At 46.2% G+C, this 19,960-nt stretch overlaps 1 protein-coding gene across 1 annotated transcript in view; it reads right to left on the reverse strand.

The window, feature by feature from the left end:
• Nucleotides 1–19,960, reverse strand: part of OBSCN (obscurin, cytoskeletal calmodulin and titin-interacting RhoGEF) — a 2,124,484-nt gene that overhangs the window by 1,633,893 nt on the left and 470,631 nt on the right. Inside the window, exon 29 of the mRNA XM_078665296.1 lies at nucleotides 9,175–9,441. Coding sequence (XP_078521422.1) covers nucleotides 9,175–9,441 — 267 coding nt within the window. The remainder of the gene's footprint in view (nucleotides 1–9,174; nucleotides 9,442–19,960) is intronic.

Consider the following 19,960-nt stretch of genomic DNA (forward strand, 5'->3'; position numbering starts at 1 on the left):
TGTGCCTGGTTCACTTATGGGAAGACAAACGAGTCTGCCAGAACGACGGCCGTCATCTTGGCACGTGCCTGCCGCCATGACCGCGGGTCTCCTCCACACAATCCCCCTGCGTACCCAGCGCCACAACACTGCAGACTTATGTCTGTACCGACTACTGCCTTCGATCTACACTGTGGACAGCAGGGTTCATAACTTGAATTCAGCCTTGATTTATTATTTACGCAGAGAACTGTACTCTATGTCCTCGAATTTTGTGAAGAAGAAGTGACAAAAAGCATTCCTCGATGTCTATGCTAACTACTGCCTTCGATCTGCACAGCGGACAGCAGGGTTCACAACTTGAATTCAGCTTTGTATCTACACTACGGACAGCATTGAATTCAGCCTAGATTTATTAAATGCATAGAGAATTGTACTCTATGTCCTCGGATTTTGTCAAGAAGAAATAACAAAAAGCATTGCTCAATGTCTATGCTAACTACTGCCCTCAATCCTCACTGCGGACAGCAGGGCTCACAATTCAGATGCAGTAGCGATTGCAGATGACGCAGTCCAGTCCCCAAGACACGTTGCTCCCAGTGCGTCCCACTGGGACCACGCATTATCGCAGGGTGCGCACACGCTGTGTGCTTCAGGTGCTATTAACTCACTGCACCATAACTCATCGCCACGTGGCCTTATCAAGTCAAGACATTGCTCCCACTGCGGGCTGCCGAGACCATGTATCATCACAGTGTGTGCACATGCCGAGTACTCCTGGTGCCACTAACTGTGCAGCTCAACTCAACGCCACGTGGCTGTGCGCCCATCCTGACCGCTGCCTGCACCCTACACTGGGGTTACACGGTTCACACTTCAAGATTAGTAGCGACCCAAATTGTGTAAGAGACTATAATGGGTTAAGAAGACCAAATGATCCCAATCTGTGCCTGGTTCACTTTTTTTTTTTGTAGAGTTTTATATAGCGCGAACTAGACCCGAACAGAATCAGGTATCAGAGCGCTTTACATATTTTCCAGTTACGTTACGTGAGGACACACTTTCATTTTTTAGGCACGGGCAGATTAAGTGATTTGCCAAGAATCACAGGAGGTTTTGGCGTCGTTACCGAGACTCGAACCCAGATCGCCAGGTCCGAGGTCGAGCGCCCTAGCCATTAGGCCAACTCCTCTCTCACTTGTGGGAAGACCAACGACTCTGCTAGAGCGGTGGTCCTCACCTGCCACATGCCTGCCTCCATGACCGCGGGCCTCCTCGACACAGGCCCCCTGCGAACCCAGCGGCACAGCAACGCAGACTTATGTCTATATCGACTACTGCCTTCGATCTACACTGCGGACAGCAGGGCTCACAATTCAGATGCAGTGGCGATTTCAGATGACGCAGTCCAGTTCGCAAGACACGTTGCTCCCAGTGCGGCCCGCCCGTACCACGCATCATCGCAGGGTGCGCACACGCTGTATGCTTCAGGTGCTATTAACTCACTGCACCATAAGTCATTGCCACGTGGCCTTATCAAGGCAGAATTAATTAGACAAAAGACATTGCTCCCAGTGCGACCCGCCTGGACCATGCATCATCGCAGACTGCACACAAGGTGTGTGCTTCAGGTGCTACTAACTCACTGCATCATAAGTCATCGCCACGTACCCTTATTAAGGCAGAATTCATTAGACAAAAGACATTGCTCCCAGTGTGGCCCGCCGGGACCACGCATCACCGCAGTGTGCGCACACGTTGGGTGCTCCAGGTGCCACTAACTGTACAGCTCAACTCAACGCCACGTGACTGTGCGCCCATCCTGACAGTTGCCTGCTCCCTACACTGGGGTTACACGGTTCACAATTCAAGATTAGTAGCGATGCAAATTGTGTAAGAGACTGTAATGGGTAATAAGAAGACCAAATGCTCTCAATCTGTGCAGTTCAAGTCAGCGTCACCTGCCTGTGGACCTTTTCTGACCTCTGCCTCTGGCCTGCACTGTGGAAGACCGGCGGCACGTGGTGCCAACTAACCCTGTTCAACGCAAGTCGATCCCACATGTGTACCTGGTTCCTGAGTCCTGAATGGCAGCGACCCCAACTTTGTGGCAGCGACCACAGCATCAGACTCCCTTCAATCAATGAAGGATATATGCATATGGAAGTCCAGCGACACGTGGTGCCACTGAACCTCTACAATACAGGACAGTGGGGGCACCAACTTATGCACATGGCTATGACCCTTGCTCACCGCTGCCTCTGACCTACACTGTGAAAGACCGTCGACACATGGTGCCACTACTCGTCTTCAACACAAGACGATCCCACATGTGTAACTGTGTCCTGAGTCCTGAAAAGCAGTGACCCCCAACTCCGTGAGACAACTACAGCAGCAGACTCCCTTCAATCAGTGAGGCATATTGCCATATGGAAGGCTGGCGACACGTGCTGCCACTAACTCTGTTCAACACAAGCCAATCCCACATGTGTAACTGGTTCCTGAATCCTAAATGGCAGCGACCCCAACTTCGTGGCACCGACCACACCACCAAACTCCCTTCAATCAGTGAATGATATTTGCATATGAAAAGCCAGCAAAACGTGGTGCCACCAAACCTCCACTACGCAGGCCAGAGGAGACAACAACGTATGCACGTGGCTGTGGGCCCTTCCTCACTGCTACCTCTAACCTACACTGTGGAAGACCGTCGACACGTAGACGACTAACAGTCTTCAACACAAGCGTACATGTCCAACTGTGTCCTGAATACTAAATAGCAGTGACCACAACTCCATAAGTCAACTACAGCACCAGATTCCCTTAGATCACTGAGACATATTGCCATATGGAAGGCTGGCGACACATGCTGCCACTAACTCTATTCAACACAAGCCGATCCCACATGTATAACTGTGTCCTGAGTCCTGAACGACAGCGACCACAACTTCTTTGCGGCAAGCACAGCACCAGTCTCCCTTCAATCACAACCAAATTTCCATATGCAAGGCCGGCGATACTTAGTCCCACTAACCCTCTGTAACACCAGTCGATCCCACATGTGTAACTGAGTCCTAAATAGCAGCGACCCCAACTTCGTGACAGCGACCACATCACCTCACTTCCTTCGATTAGTGAGGAGTATTTACAGATTGAAATCTGCAGACAAGTGGTGCCACTGAATCTGCACTACGCAGGCCGGTGACCCCACTAACGTATGCACAAGGCTGTAGGCCCTTCCTCATCGCTACGTCTGACCTACACTACGGTCAGCAGTCCTCACAATTCAGATACAGTCCCGATTCCACATGACGCAGTACAGTACGCAAGACACATTGCTCCCAGTGTGACCCGTCCACATCAAACATCATCACAGGCTCCTACACTCTCAATGCTTCTGGTACCACTAACACTATTTAACACAAACAAATCCCACATGTCTAACTGTGTCCTGAGTCCTGAACAGCAGTGACCCCAACTTCGTGTCAGCGACCACACCACCTCACTCCCTACGATTAGTGAAGAGTATTTACAGATTGAAATCTGCCGACAAGTGGTGCCAATGAACATGCACGACGCAGGCCGGCGACCCCACTAACGTATTGCACAAGGCTGTAGGCCCTGCCTCATTGCTACCTCTGACCTACACTACAGTCAGCAGTCCTCACAATTCAGACACAGTCCTGATTCCACATGACACAGTACAGTACGCAAGACACATTGCTCCCAGTGAGACCAGTCCACATCAAACATCATCACAAGCTCCTACACTCTCAATGCTTCTGGTACCACTAACCCTATTTAACACAAACAAATCCCACATATCTAACTGTGTCCTTAGTCCTGAACAGCAGTGACCCCAACTACGTGTCAATGACCACAGCACCTCACTCCCTTCGATTAGTGAGGAGTATTTTCAGATTCAAGTCTGCCGACAAATGGTGCCACTGACCCTGCACTACGCAGGCCGGTGACGCCACCAACATATGTACAAGGCTGTAGACCCTTTCTCATCGCTACCTCTGACCTACACTACGGTAAGCAGTCCTCACAATTCAAATACAGTCTCGATTCCATATGACGCACTCCAGTAAACAAGACACATTGCTCCCAGTGCGACTTATCCCCATCAAACATCATCACAAGCTCCTACACTCTAAATGCTTCTGGTACCACTAACCCTATTTAACACAAACAAATCCCACATATCTAACTGTGTCCTGAGTCCTGAACAGCAGTGACCCCAACTTTGTGGCAGCGACCACAGCACCAGACTCCCTTCAGTCTTATTTGTTCTTTTTTACTTTAAATACATTTTTATATGTAATGCTAGAGCATAGTAGATGGCGGAACCTTGATACAAATGCACCTGATACATCAATTGCCAATATTATTGAGATTTCCCTTGTTTAAACCCTTAGGTGGGAATTATGTGCACACCGATATGACACCCGCCAACACAATGCCAGTTCAAAAAAGAACTTAAACATGAGTTAAATGAAAGCACAGGTGCACCATATAAAAAAGAATTTTTTTTCAAATTCAATTATAACAAATTCATAAATATGAATGTCCAAAAAGTCCGTTTTGTTTTGATAATTTATTTTTCAACAGAGAGGAGAAAGGACAGCCGACGCGTTTCGTCCCAGCCGGGACTTCTTCAGGGCAAGAATTAAATAGAAAACCAGGGTGAAGTGTGCGAGCCAGTTGGGTTGCAGTCCGCTCTGTCAATCTCTAGTACAAAATGGATAGTAAGTATGAAAGTAGGTGGTCATAGAACTATTCAATCATGAGGTATCGTATAAATCAGGGGTCTTGGCCAAAGTACTAACATAAGTTATTATTGTATTGTAGCAGAAACATTTTCAACTCCAATTAGCAGACAGAAATTATTATGTGGTGCACCATCGATGTGATGTGCACTTCAATAAATAGCCCAATGCCCCTTATAACGAAGATCCTAACTTCAACAGAAGTCTCTCATGATTCCTCCTCCTGAATTCTAGGAGAAGCTGAAGAAAGCGGGAAATATCCGCCCACACGTAGAGTCCCCTCAGTCCGTATAGCGCCCAAACAAAACGGACTTTTTGGACATTCATATTTATGAATTTGTTATAATTGAATTTGAAAAAAAATTCTTTTTTATATGGTGCACCTGTGCTTTCATTTAACTCACATTTTTATATGTAAATCTATACATGACTAAGATTCTTCTTTGTTCAACCGCACAGAGAAACTTCTGGGCCCAAGAAGGTTGTTGGGGGTATGTTGATAATGTGACAAAAAGGGTAGGTTACCTCCTAATGTGGGAGAGAAAGCATCCAAAGGGGTATCACTCACAGAAAGAACACCAATATGTTTTCACAAATGCCTCGGACAGATGCCAGCTGACGGGCTGAATTACAAAATAGTTTTTCAATACTTATGTAGTGTGAGCTATGAACAGTTTGACCCAGGCTCGCACACCGACAGCTGCGGCCTGTTCGCTTGACTCACAGACGCAGTACTACAAGCCGTCCGCGGCATAGTGTCTATCCCTGCCCTGTTCCATTGTAAGCCACGCCACGCCACTCCAATTACGTTCCGACGTTGGCCCACATAGCTACCTGTCGCAGTCATACTCGCTGTTGGTGTGCAGGTCAGTGGTCTAGTTCTCAACATCTCGCGGCCACTCCCTGAGGACAGGTTTGCACACACACCACACTCATCCGGTACATGCAGCACAGGCCTTGAGACCACGCAAATATAATAGATCGACAACGTCACATCCTTTATTGCCGTTGCTCACTAGCTGGCGAACGGTCCACGGGTCTCAACCATAAAGACTCCACAAAAACTTGCACATAATGTTAGTTGCACCCTCAACTATATGGCCGTCGGCCGCCTACCATCCCCTTGGCGCGGACTTCATATACATAGAGTTACTGCCACCCCAAATTCATGTGGCCATCAGGAGCCTACCACCACATGCCACTAACTTGAGTTCCACAAGCTGAGCGGCACCAAACCCTAAGGTGCTCTCCACCATTGACGACTCACGGCTCAGCAACATCTGTGAGATATGCCAGGCCACGCAGAAGTTCAAGTGGTCTCCACCATAAACGACTCAAGGACATCTATCAGATCCTCGAAGAAGCTAATGTCGTCTCCACCATTCAAGACTCAACGACATCTGTAAGATGCCCGCACAATGTGATGTGGTGTCCGCCATTCAGGACTCAGGACTCTGCTACACATCTGTGATCGGCAGGGTTTTGACAGGCACATGCAGTCCACCCACTGCTGCACACTCTGATAGCACCAAGTAATTATTTGCTAATCGATGCGCAGAGGCGACAATCTCACACACTCACTCTCTCTCTTCCCTCTCTTCTCTCTCTCTCTCTCTCTCTCTCACTCTCTTTATTCCTTTCCTTCTATCCCTCTCTCCCTTCTCCCTTTCTCACAACCTTTCTTTCCTTCCCTCTCTTTCTCTCTCTGGCTTGTTTTTCCATCTCTGTTTCTCTCTCTCAGTCCTTTCATATGAACATTACACACGTCCTTATTTTGTGCTTTATTTTCCAAGCTTTGTCGTCGACATCCATGGTCCCCAGAGGAATCTTCTACCTTGTTGTTTTCTATTATATGTGTACATTGTTATTTATTGCTTTATTTTTTATAAATATATTAATAAAAAAATAAAATTTTAGAATAGTTTATGGTTTATATAACTTTATTAAAAAATAAAGTTTGACAACGAAATTATAAACCTTTTTGATTGCTGCGCTGTGACTCTTTCTTGTTCCTAGTACTGTTATTTGGTGGTATCCACCATGATGTTAAATTTTAGAACACTTATCGCGGGAATACTATTAATCTCTCCAGTTTGCACTAACTTCTAAGTACTGTATTAGATTCCTCTCAACTTTAGTTGCATTGAAGTGCTAATAATGAAATGCAGAGTAGCCGTTCCCGTGCAAAAAGATACGAGGTGCACCTTTGCGATTTATTCTAAATACTAAAATCCTATATTGAATTGCACTGAGGTAGTCCCTGCACTTACAGTGTACGCATAAAATCAATGAAGAAATCTCATTGTATTTATATTGATTACAAATAGTGCATCAGATGCTGGATCTTAATGGGATACACTACCCAGTTCGTATAGTGCTCTGCACATGAACAAATGACATCACAACTTTCACAACTACAATGCAAAATTAATTCCGGCGATAACCCACGTTACCACCAAGAATTTTACATGTGCTTTATTCTAGTGGTAAACAGGACGACTACCTGCTGCATGAAAAGAAACACAGCGAAGAGACACGCCAGAACACCCACAGGTGCCATAGAGTCAATGAGCACGATACAGGAATACCCAGGAGGGTCACAAGACTCATCGCAACAACCCCAGGACCACCAACGCCCACCAAACCTGCATCTGAGAAAGGGTGTCTGTGTGCTCATTGTGTTAGCATGATAAGCTAATGCCCTACAACATCACAGTGTGCTGTCTTCAGCAGACGTTCCCATGTCACCTCAGCGTTAGCAGTGACCCTGGACATGTAGCTATGCATGCATCCTCCTGCAAGCACAACACACATGTGCTGGTCCGGCCTACACAAGTCAGCGCAAATTTAGGGTAATTCCATTCGACCTGTAGCCTTGTCTAAAGTTTCCTAAGGACATGAACATTGAAAAAAAACGTTTTGGGACTCCCCTTTTTTCTCAGCCCCCCCTTGACGAATCACCCCCGAACTTTCAACATAGGAGCTGATCTCAGCAAAGAATTCGTTTTGAAAATTCTGTGAAGATTCGTCAATCGGCGCCAAAGTTATTGGGAATATAATGTTGCCATTTTCCTATAGTAACTAGGTCCTAACTAGTCGCCAGTAGGTAATATATATATATATATATCTTTGTGCCCGAATAAAGAAATTCTGAAAAGTTACCCGGCGGGTGTGGCTTGTCATTTCTTCACGGTGCTGTGCAGGAGGTTCGGGAAAATATATATATATATATATATATATATATATATATATATATATATATATATATATATATATATATATATATATATATATATATATATATATATATAAATAAATAAATATATTTTTTTTTTAAGCTGACTATGCTGCAGTGGCAAAGTGACACGGATGGCAATGCAATTTTGCCAAAAGTGTCGACAGACGTACTTTTCGGAGAAAATTCTGTATAAATATGGCAGTGAAGTCCATTTGCCAATCTGTCTTCCAAACTATAAACTTGGCCCTTATTTTACTGTAGCAATAACATGTACTTGCCTCTACAGATAATGTGTCAGTACTATGCTTTGATTTGAGAATCTGCTGCTTTCTGAGAAATGTGGTCATATTTTTTTTACATCTTTTTATTTAACTATTTTTCATGGAGAAAAGAGTACAAAATAGAGTTCGGTGTGTGAATAGGAGTGCAAATGAAGAAACATTTTGGTCTATCATACATGCTCAGGAGTAAGAAAGATTAATTATATCGCATCCAGCCAACTGTCATTAAGCGCATGGATATTTTGTAGCTAAGGTTCATAGCAAATTAATGTACAAAGTAAACCTGTAGAGCAGTACATAAAATAAAACCACGGTTTTTAACCTGTGGGCCGGGGATCCCGGGTGGTTTGCAACATATAATCAGTAGGTCCCCGACTGCTAAACATGTAAATATGCTGTGCATATGGATAAAGAAGAAAAACTGAAATTTTTAAAAAGGTGCTGTAAAAAAAGGAATTTGAGAATGAAGGCCAAACTATAAGTTGGTATCCTCTGATTAATTCGTGGGAGCAGTGCAAATGCATCTAGCAGAATATAGTAATGATGATAAGTGGCTTAAATTGAATTTAGAAAAGCTCCAAACTTTGTATTAAAATTAAAATGTTGATTTCATTACATTTGCTTATGAATTAAATAAAATATTTCAACTTTTTTAATGTGTTTTATGAATGCTTGTTTCTTGTGTATTGTTTTGCGGTTCAAATAATCGAAATTGCTTAAGCCGGGATCCCCAGATTCCAAAAATGACTCTTGAGAGTCCCCAAATACCAATAATGATTTTGTGGGCGTCCCCGGAATCCAGTAATGACAGACGTCAAAAGGTTAGAAATCCTGAAATAAATAATCATACCCTTTTACCAGGTGTCTGATAAAGGGTCTAAATGAGGGGCAAATTAATCTTTACCTTCAATATAAAGTTGAGCACTCGTCTTGTCGTCACCAGCATCACAGGTGTATGTGTCCTCGTCCTGGAACTCCACTTCATTAATGATGAGTTTCCTGTACAGCCCCTGGCTCACTATTTCAATTCTGTTGTCAGCCGTGATTTCTTTGTTTTTCCGGTACCACTTGACCTCTGCACTTGCACGTGATACTTGGCACTCAAGGAATGCCCTGTGCTTCTCTATGGCAATCTTGTCTCGCAGGGGCTTCACGATTTTCACTGGTAACTCTAAAAAAACAAAAAAACATTAGAAATATTTCTTCGTTAGACTGAACAAAGGCGCACAGTGAATTGCCCAATTAGTGATGAGCTACATTGTAACAACTTTTTTCCAGTTTTGCTTCTGCTCTTAAATTGTGATTACTCCCATAGTCAGCGGAGCAGTTTATGTGTGTGCCTAAATGGGAACACTTTGAACTGGAGCACTTTTGTTCTCGATTAACTTTAGTCAAGTGAGACCAGCCTTATTATATTTGCAACTCTTATCCACTCTGAATGTATGCTTTCATTCATCATGGTTCTTATCTGGAGATTTAAATGTAAGTCTTTGAGATGCAATGTTTTATCTGCGGTCTAATCTTAACATGTTCCTTTTTATGTCATAATGAATTCCATGTTTTTGTGTACTTTTATGATTTGCAACTCTCAAATCGAGTAAAGTGATACTTGACTTAGCGCACTGTTGTTTCGTTTGAAAATTGTAAAACGAACTTAGCTAACCAACCTGCCTTGCCATAGTCAATTGGTCATCACCATGTGAATGAACAACACCGGATGACCAAATCGGCAAAGTAGGCACCAGCCTATGGGCTCCACTCCTTTTAGGGCCCTGTGACAACGGATCAAAATAATATTGATTTGATCTTGATAGAAAATTAAATCAAGCTTTCTTAAATATTGTTTCCAATAGACAGAAAAAAAATAATCAACTCCATGAAACAAACACTTTACATTAAAAACTCTATAGAGAAAATACTGTATTAATGTAATGTACCCATTAGTAATATTAATAAAGGAGCTTGTAAAGCGCCTGGTTACACTCACTAGTGGGTCCCCACGCTGCGGCCCATCGTCCCTGTCAGTAGCAGTAGAACTGAGCGGGCTAATTAGTGATTCTGTATCTGGAAGAGCCATGTATTTAACTTTTTACGGAATAGGTTTTCAGATTGTTCCCTCCGGAGATCCTGGGAAAGGGAGTTCCAATGCTTAGCGGCGAGGTAGCGAAAGGATCGACCCCCCATTCTCATTCTTTTAATTACTGGGATCTGAACCTGTACCGACCCCCGTGACCTCAAGGCCCTGGTAGGAGTATAGGGGGACAGTAGGCAATGTAGGTAACTAGGACCCTTTCCCTGCAGGATGCATTGACTGACACACAAGGCCTTAAAGAGAATTCTCTCCTTCACTGGGAGCCAGTGTAGGGCAGTTCGGGCATTCTTGGAGGAGGCTCTACTAGGGAGCATCAGGACAAGGGGGGCCACCGCGTTCTGAATACATTGTAGTCTCTGAACGCTCTTGCCACTGGCTTCTAGGTATAGAGTGTTCCCATAGTCCAGGCGGGAAGTTACCAATGCATGGACTAGAGTTTTCCTGGCGGCTACGGCGGTCACATCTAAGATCTTCCGAAGGTCTTTCATTATTCCGAAACACTTCTCGGCCACCATCCTGGTGTGGTGATCAAAAGCGAGCTTAAAGTCTAACCACATCCCCAAGTTCTACACCTGCTCACTAGGAGTGGGGGTGGGGCCCAGACCCCAACAACTTAAAATACATAAACCAGAGACATCGGATTCACATACCAGGTTGTCTCTTAAAAGTTCATCTTCTGAATGCTGTCAGTTTGAAAAAATATCTGATGCATTGAGTATTGGGAGATAATTTTGGAAGGGAGACCCAAAATTTCAGCTGCCTAGGGGCCTCCACAGGGTTTAATCCGGCACTGTGAATGAAACACTGCCGGTTAAAAAAAACCTGCTAAAACAAACTGATTCAGCCAACAATTGTCAACAACTGAAAGGAGTCCTTTAGTCCTTCTTTGGATCACTTTCCAGCTTTTTCCATTTCTGTATGTAGCAAAGGTGTCTTAGAAGACCACAAATCTTAACCCACCTAGACGTGTCATCTGTAGTCATACTGTTCCTTACAACTTAAAAATGCCTTCTTCTTTGCTTTACTACTTTATGACTACTGCAGATCACATGATAGCCAGCTGCTTGGAACACTGCATGAGCTCTTGCTTAGACTTGGAGCAGAAGATCATTTGCACATCTGATTTCAAAGCTGTGGAATGGCCTGTCCCTCAGAATGAAACTGTTGGGAGAGGAACTCACTTTTAGGAAAAAACTAAAGACATGGTTATTTCCCCAGTAAACTCTTATCGGCATAGTTACCCTGTTCAGTACTCTCCACCAGCACGGGTAAGCCCCTGGGCAGCCATATGCTTTACAAATCATAAACATAAACATAAATCCTGAACATAGCCCTTTTGGATGTTCATCTCAATCATCTTGAGGAGATTATGGGGCTCATTATGATGTCGGTTGGAGTTCCCTCCAACCGACTTCGTAGTTGATGCTGAACCAGCCAAACTCCGTCCGGCTGTCCTGAAACCGCAATTAGGATGAGACAGCACATAGCGCAGTCGCAAACTTCCATTTTACAATGGAAGCTTTTTCGGCGGTCCAAAACAGCCTACAACACAAGATCCCATTGCAAAATGGAGGTTTTTGCACATCCCTCCCCAATGCATCAACCGTAAGGCCAGGGGAGAAGGGGGCCCTGCTAGGGTCCCCCAAAGTTGCTCTTGGACAGACTTTCCATGTCAGAAAGGCAGACATGGGAAGGCTGACGGAAACGGACATAATTCAAAGGTGAAAACGCAGTCAATTAGGGATTATGTGTGGCTTCAGACTGGCCGACGGGCTCCTTGAGCTCGTCAGAACCCAATCAGTTTGATTGGCCGGTTTATACTCTGACCGCTGACATTATAATTCAGCGGTCGGAATGTAAACCAACGATGTCGGTCGGTAAGCCTCTGATGAGCGGTCAGAGGCTTACAGACTGACATCGTAATAGGGCCCTTAAAATGATACTGTCTGCCTTCCTAAAGCGACCTCTTGTGAAACCATCCAGGTGCTGCCATTGGAAAAAAATACGATTGAAAACCCTCTGCTTTATTCACAACATATTCTACAGAGCGCCTTTTCCTGTACTCAAATTTACATAACTACATTTCATCAGATACCATGCTCTGCTTTCTCCCTCAGTCCTTTGTTTTCCAAAGCATAGCAAAGGAACTATGCCTTGTCAGTTCTGGTGGATTCTCTGACTCCAAAGCCCCTCTAGTAAAACCTGACTTGCCTACTCTTGAAAAATTGCACAAACTCTGGTCCTCCACCTAATAACTTAATATGTGCAAACTTCCATTGGATGTGTGCACTCTGAGTAACAGTGTTGATGGCAGCACTCAGTTGCATGTTAGTGCATTATAAACTATTTAGCAAGCTATAATAAACTGTGATTTATTTGCAAGCACAGCAAGAAAAAGAACCTACAATAAGTGTCACTGTTATATTGCTTACCTCTACACTTATAGGTGAGCGACATGGGCAAGTTTTGACTAGGCATACCATGCATCTGACTAGATTTTTTGGCATTCACTAGAAGAGAAGAACCAAGCCTACAGACAATCTCTTTCTAAACTGCTCTGTAGTTGCTGACTTCGCAACTCAAATTGGGCTCACCATCCAGTGATTCAAAGAGTTCATAACATTTTGAGATGTAGCACTTTTATTTTCATAGGTCAAGCAAATGTTTTTAAAATAAGCATCTTCTAAAAGGGTGTGAGGGTCATTGTCTTTGATTTTTTTCCAGAAAAATGTTCAGTTATAGGTTTTAGCCAACACATGTTAGCAAACCCTTAAAATTTGCCCAAGTGCTTCCTAAGGATGTGCGAGACGAACAAGTTACTTACCTTCGGTAACGCTTTTTCTGGTAGATACAATATCTGCCTGTGGATTCCTCACCTTGTGAATATCCCCCTGCGTCAGCAACGTTCGGAAATTTTCTTCGTAGCACGCCGACGTGGACGACGTCACAGGAGTACGACCTCGCGCGTGACTCCGTCTGACGTCACCGACTCCTTATCAGGCCCACGCCGGAGTGATGACGTCAGTTCCGCCCTTTTTTCCGTGCCTTCGAGGCACACGGACGGACCAACGACAGCAAATATGCAAATATACAGTGTACACAGTACATACAAATCAAATACGCACACAAAGTGTGCAGTAGAAATAGCACAATAGCAGTAAACATATATACATAAAGACCAGGTATAACAGAGTGGACAACGGGGAGGCGGGTGGGCATGTGAGGAATCCACAGGCAGATATTGTATCTACCAGAAAAAGCGTTACCGAAGGTAAGTAACTTGTTCTTCTGATAGATACATCTGCCGTGTGGATTCCTCACCTTGAGAATAGAGTCCCACAGCAGTCCCAACTCCCGGAGGAGGGTGTCCACTCTGCTATACCAGGAAATCTTGGAGAACAGAACGTGCGAAGTGGCCATCCCTCCTCAACTCGGTATCCAAGCAGTAGCGCTTCGCGAAAGTGTGGAGGGAGGCCCAAGTCGCGGCTCTGCAAATGTCCTCAACAGGTACACCTCTAGACAAAGCAGATGTTGCAGACTTTGCTCTAGTTGAATGTGCTCTAATACCCTCAGGAGGGTCCTTACCCGCCAAGGAGTAGCAAATCTTGATGCACAGGATTATCCACCTGGAAAGTGTGCGCTTGTGCACCGCTCTGCCCTTCTTGCAGCCAGCAAAACCAACAAACAGCTGGTCATCCATCCGGAAGTCTTTAGTTCTGTCCAGATAGAAAGACACCGCCCTCTTACGGTCCAGGCGATGCAGTCTCTCTTCCTCCTTAGAAGGGTGAGGGGGAGGATAGAAGGTAGGAAGGGTAATGGACTGTCCAAGATGGAAGGGAGTTACCACCTTAGGCAGAAAAGCAGCCCTGGTCCTAAGAACCATCCTTTCAGCATGAATGGACAGGAATGGGGGCTTGGAACTAAGAGCCTGAAGCTCACTTACCCTCCTTGCCGTGGTGATTGCAACGAGGAAAACCGTTTTAAAAGAAAGAAGTCTCATGGGACACTTTTGCAAAGGTTCGAAGGGAGAACCCATCAAAAAGGTCAGCACAAGATTCAAATCCCAATGAGGAACCACAAAAGGAGTAGGAGGGAACTTATTAATGAGTCCCTTCAAAAATCTCAAAACCACTGGAGACTTAAAAAGAGAGGGCTGATCCGGCAAACAGAGAAATGCCGATAAGGCTGAAAGATACCCCTTGACTGTGGCAACAGCAAACCCTTGCTGCGCCAGAGAAAGAGCAAACTGCAAAATGTCAGACAAATGAGCCCTCAAAGGGTCAACATCCCTCTCCCTGCATCAAAGACAAATTTAGACCACCTATACGAATAAATGGACTTAGTGGAGTCACGCCTGGCAGAAAGAATGACATCCACCACATCGTGAGGGAGAGAAAAAGAAATCAAGTTGCCCCGCTCAATCTCCAGGCATGAAGGTGTAATGTCTGGAGGTGGGGGTGTAGAACTTGCCCCTCCATCTGAGAGAGGAGGTCTGCCCTGTGAGGGAGACGGAGCGGCGGGTGAGAGGAGAGGTGGAAAAGGTCTGTGTACCACACCCTTCTTGGCCAATCCGGGGCGATCAATATGACTTGGGCCCGGTCTTGGCGAATCTTCCTCAGAACCCGAGGAATCAAAGGTATGGGAGGAAATGCGTAAAGGAGTTGAGAGCCCCAACTCAACTGAAACGCGTCGCCCAAAGCTCCTTGCATCGGATACTGGAGACTGCAGAATGACAGGCAATGAGCGTTCTCGTGAGTGGCAAATAGGTCCACCCGAGGAGTCCCCCACATCTGAAAGATGTCGTGAACAACCTCCGGGTGAAGCCTCCACTCGTGATCGGCAGAGAACTGCCGACTGAGAACGTCTGCACGAACGTTCAGAACTCCGGCCAGATGATTTGCCATCAGACAAATCTGGTGGTCCTGAACCCAGGACCAGAGACGCAGAGCCTCTCTGCAGAGACACTGTGACCCCACTCCTCCCTGTTTGTTGATGTACCACATCGCGGTCGTGTTATCCGTCAGGACTTGAACTGACTGACCGCGAAGGGAAGGGAGGAAGGCCTTGAGCGCCAAACGTATCGCCCGCAACTCTAGAAGGTTGATATGAAGCAACCTTTCCTCTGGAGACCAAAGACCCTTGACCTCCAGATCCCCCAGATGAGCACCCCACCCTAGAGTGGATGCATCCGTGATCACTGTGGCAACCGATGGAGGCAGTTGGAAAGGCTTTCCTTGACACAGATTGTCTTCCACGCCCCACCAAGATAGATCCGCTGCAGCTTCTCTGGAGATTCTCACTGACTCCCTGAGATCTCCGTTGTGCTGATACCACTGCCTGCGGAGGCACCACTGGAGTGCCCTCATGTGCCAGCGTGCATGGTTGACCAACAGAATGCAAGAAGCCATCAGACCGAGCAGGCGAAGGACCTTCAGGACTGGCACAACCGCTCCATTGTAGAATAAAGGAATCATTTCCTGTATGTCGCGAATCCTTTAAGGAGGAGGGAATGCACGTCACACAGTAGTGTCCAGTACCGCACCTATGAACAGGTTGCGCTGGGAGGGCACCAGGTGAGACTTGGGCACATTTATTGAAAAACCCAACCTGTGTAACAACAGAGTTGTTTCTTGCAGATGATGGAGCACCTTCTCCGGCGACTCTGCTTTGATCAGCCAGTCGTCCAGGTAGGGGAAAACAGGAATCCCCGACCTTCTGAGATGTGCAGCCACCACCGCCATCACCTTGGTGAAAACTCGAGGCGCAGTAGTAAGTCCAAAAGGAAGGACCGCAAACTGGTAAAGCTGCGATCCCACCGTAAAACGGAGATACTTCCTGTGCGACTTCAGGATTGGGATGTGAAAGTACGCATCCTGCAACTCGATCGACACCATCCAGTCTTCTTCCATCAGCGCTTGAAGAACCTGAGCAAGGGTGAGCATTTTGAACTTCTCCTGTTTGAGATAGAGGTTCAAAATCCTGAGATCCAGGATTGGTCGAAACCTGCCATCCTTCTTGGGTATCAGGAAATACCGGGAGTAGCATCCCTGATCCCTCTCCTGCTCTGGAACCACCTCTATTGCACCCTTTCGGAACAGAGCCAGGACTTCTTCCTGCAGGAGAAGCAGGTGGTCCTCCGAACAATAACCTTGGCAAGGAGGGTAATTGGGAGGGAACTCCTGAAAAGGAAGTGCATACCCATTTTCTACGAGATTGAGAACCCAAAGATCTGATGTAACCGATTCCCAATCTCGTAGAAAATGAGTAAGCCGACCCCCTACCGGACCCACATGATCCAGAATGGTGGATCTAGGGCTGCTTTGCTGATGCGGGTGGGGGTTGGGCATTATTGGAGGAAGTGGAGGAGGAAGAGACTTGACGCCCACGTCCACGACCCTTCTGTCTACCTCTATAGGACTTGTACAGAGGGTTCTGCTGCTGTTGCTGTTGGCCCTGCCTGAAGGGACGAAAAGAAGATCTACCGAAGCCTCTAAACTTCCTAGTTGTCGATCCTCTCATCTGGAGACCCAAAGACCTTGCAGTAGCCCGGCTATCTTTAAATCTTTCCAGTGCGACATCCACCTTTTTTCCAAAAAGACCAGTCCCATCAAAAGGTAGGTCTAGCAACGTGGATTGCACATCTGCAGAAAAATCCGTGGATTTTAGCCATGTAGCTCTCCTGGTTACAACAGTAGAGCCCATAATCCTGGCAACAGAATCAACTGTGTCCATGCCAGTCTGAATAACCATGCGTGCCGCAGCCTGAGTATCGGAGACCACTTCATTAAAGTTCTTTCTATCCTCCTCTGGAAGCTTAGATGATAATTGCTTCACAGAATCCATCAGTGCATGGACATATCTACCCAAAAGGCAAGTAGCATTAGTGGATTTTAGGGCCATGCTGCCCGAAGAGAAAATCTTCTTTGCAGACTGATCCAATTTTTTTGAGTCTTTGTCTGCTGGTACCTGAGGAAACAAACCTGCAGACCTGTTAGAACATGCAGCCTGCACCACCAGACTCTCCGGAGAAGGATGCGAAGAGAGAAATTCAGGGTCACCAGGAGCCACTCTGTAGCGTCTTGCAATAGACCTAGAAACAGCAGGAGCAGTCAATGGTCTCTTCCAGACCTCCTTTATCGGATCAGTTAAGGCATCAGTGAACGGCAGTGTAGGTTCAACAATAGAAGAAGGAGAGTGCAAAACCTCTGTAAGGATGTTGGGCTTGTACTCAACAGTAGGCAAAGTTAAGTTGAGAAGATCTGCACCCTTCCTAATAACAACATGATAGGGTGCCACTTCCTTGGATGGTGCATCAGAAACTGAAGGCAAACCCCACTCAGGAGAGAACTCCAGACCACTAGCATTCTGTAGGTCTTCAAAATAATCATCGTGATCAAGAAGCTCACCCTCTTCCACATCAGAATCTTCACCCCTTTTCTCTTCCAAGAGACGCTGAGCCCTGCATCTCGACCACTCCACACGAACCGAAGTCGACGGATCCGGTAACGACTCCGACGGAGCCGGTTCCGACGTCGAGCGAGGAGCTGGGGTAACTGGAAGACGAGACTCACGGACTGGCGTGGTACCTCGATCCAAACTACGAGGTCGATCCGGAGTCGGCGAAGCCGCATGCGGAGTCGAAGACCTCGGTGGAGCCGCACAGAGCCAAGGTGTAAGAGGCGCCGGCATAAATGGCACAAATGGAGCTGGGGCGTAAGACTGAGGAATGCCCAAGTTGTAAGCCAATGGACCCATGGGACCAACAGGTGCTCCAGCGGGGTACATTGCTCTGGAGTAAACTCCAAACATCGCATTAAGGAAATGCGAGGGGTCCTGTCCAGGACCAGGAAAAGGAGGGTATGAACCTACCGGATGATCTGAAGGAGGATGTTCCGACATAGGCTCATTCTGACCTTCCTGATCCACAGGAGTTTCCATCGGAGTTGGAGTTTGAGGAACTACCTCCTCCTCTTCCTCATGCTCCGAAGAATGTTGAGACATCGGATCCGGTTCTTGTTCCGGAGCCGGGGAACATCCGAGAGACTGAGCAGGAGAAGGAGAAACGAAGTCCTTATGATGCTTACGAGACTTCTTCTTCGAATCCGAGGACTCCTTCCCCGAATGATGTCTAGAGCTGTGCTTCCTCCTCTTGTGCTTCCTCTTCGAGGAGCTCGAAGCGTGACCCAAAGCCGATTTGGATCCAGATCTCGATCTCTCCCTGGACCTTGACCTCGCTCCGGACCTCGACCTTGCTTTGGATCTCGACCTCGACGCCGACCTCGACTTCGAACGAGATTTTTGCCTCGACTTCGAGCGTCTCGATGTCGACCTCGAAGATCTCCCAGTCTCTCTTCCTTTTATCTTCGCAAAAAGAAGTTTAGCCTCACGCTCTCGTAGTGCCTTAGGGTTCATTTTAAAACAAGACCGACAGTTCTTAACGTCATGGTCTGATCCAAGACACCACAAGCAGTCGCCATGCGGATCGGTGATAGACATCATTCGAGCGCAAGACCCACATTGCTTGAAGCCTGTCTTCCTCGACGACATCTTCGATGAAAGAAGAAGAATTAAAGGAAAAACAGCAACACTGTAATAGTAGAAGAATACAAAGTATCGCAGAAGATCCCAAAAACCGTTAGCGTCGAAGACGCGGAAAAAAGGGAACTGACGTCATCACGCCGGCGTGGGCCTGATAAGGAGTCGGTGACGTCAGACGGAGTCACGCGCGAGGTCGTACTCCTGTGACGTCGTCCACGTCGGCGTGCTACGAAGAAAATTTCCGAACGTTGCTGACGCAGGGGGATATTCACAAGGTGAGGAATCCACACGGCAGATGTATCTATCAGAAAGTAGTGTAAATGTTTTTCTGTAGTGTCACATTGCAAGAAGTCAGGTTATAGTAATACCTACAAAGTGTCTACTCCTTTGTCAGACAGTCAAACTCAATGTCACGGTTAGGGCCTCTGATATAATGTCCCGACTTATAGCACATGGACGACAAACCTTTACAAGAGTGGATGAGGCCCATAGATGGCAGCAGTTTCTACTCAGCAGTCTACTTGACCAGGTTACACAAAACACTCCTTCGGATTATTGACATGGAGGTGCTTGTCCATGAAGATATTGGCCTGAATAATGGAGAGACCACTCGAAGAGCACACTTTCTCTTTATATGTCTCAAAGCTTTTGGCCTCCTTGTGAAAGAAAAACATTTTTCGTTCTTCAGGGAAGAGGCCATCACTGCTAAAGACTGCAGGTCAGAATCACAAAGAAAGTTAAAAAAAGTATGTTTGGGGATCTCCACCTCTGCCTGCATGTACTTTTCCTTTATTGTGATTTCCAAGCGTTCCCAGGAGTATGCCTGTAAAGCTGTGTCCGTGCCGATTAACAGGCATACTCCTGGGAAGATAATGTGACATTCCACCAGGATTCAAATCCTGCAATGTAGAACCCTCCACAGAAGAGAACTCGAAACCAGGGAGAGTAGAAAAATGAACCCTTACACTATACCCCTACAAAATCTGTAAGGAGAGCCATTCCCCTTCCCACAATGAAGAGGACTTTAAGGCAGTCATAGGCTGTAGTAAAAATCTAACAC

The sequence above is a fragment of the Lissotriton helveticus genome, chromosome 10, assembly GCF_964261635.1.
Source record: "Lissotriton helveticus chromosome 10, aLisHel1.1, whole genome shotgun sequence".
Taxonomy (NCBI): Eukaryota; Metazoa; Chordata; class Amphibia; order Caudata; family Salamandridae; genus Lissotriton; species Lissotriton helveticus.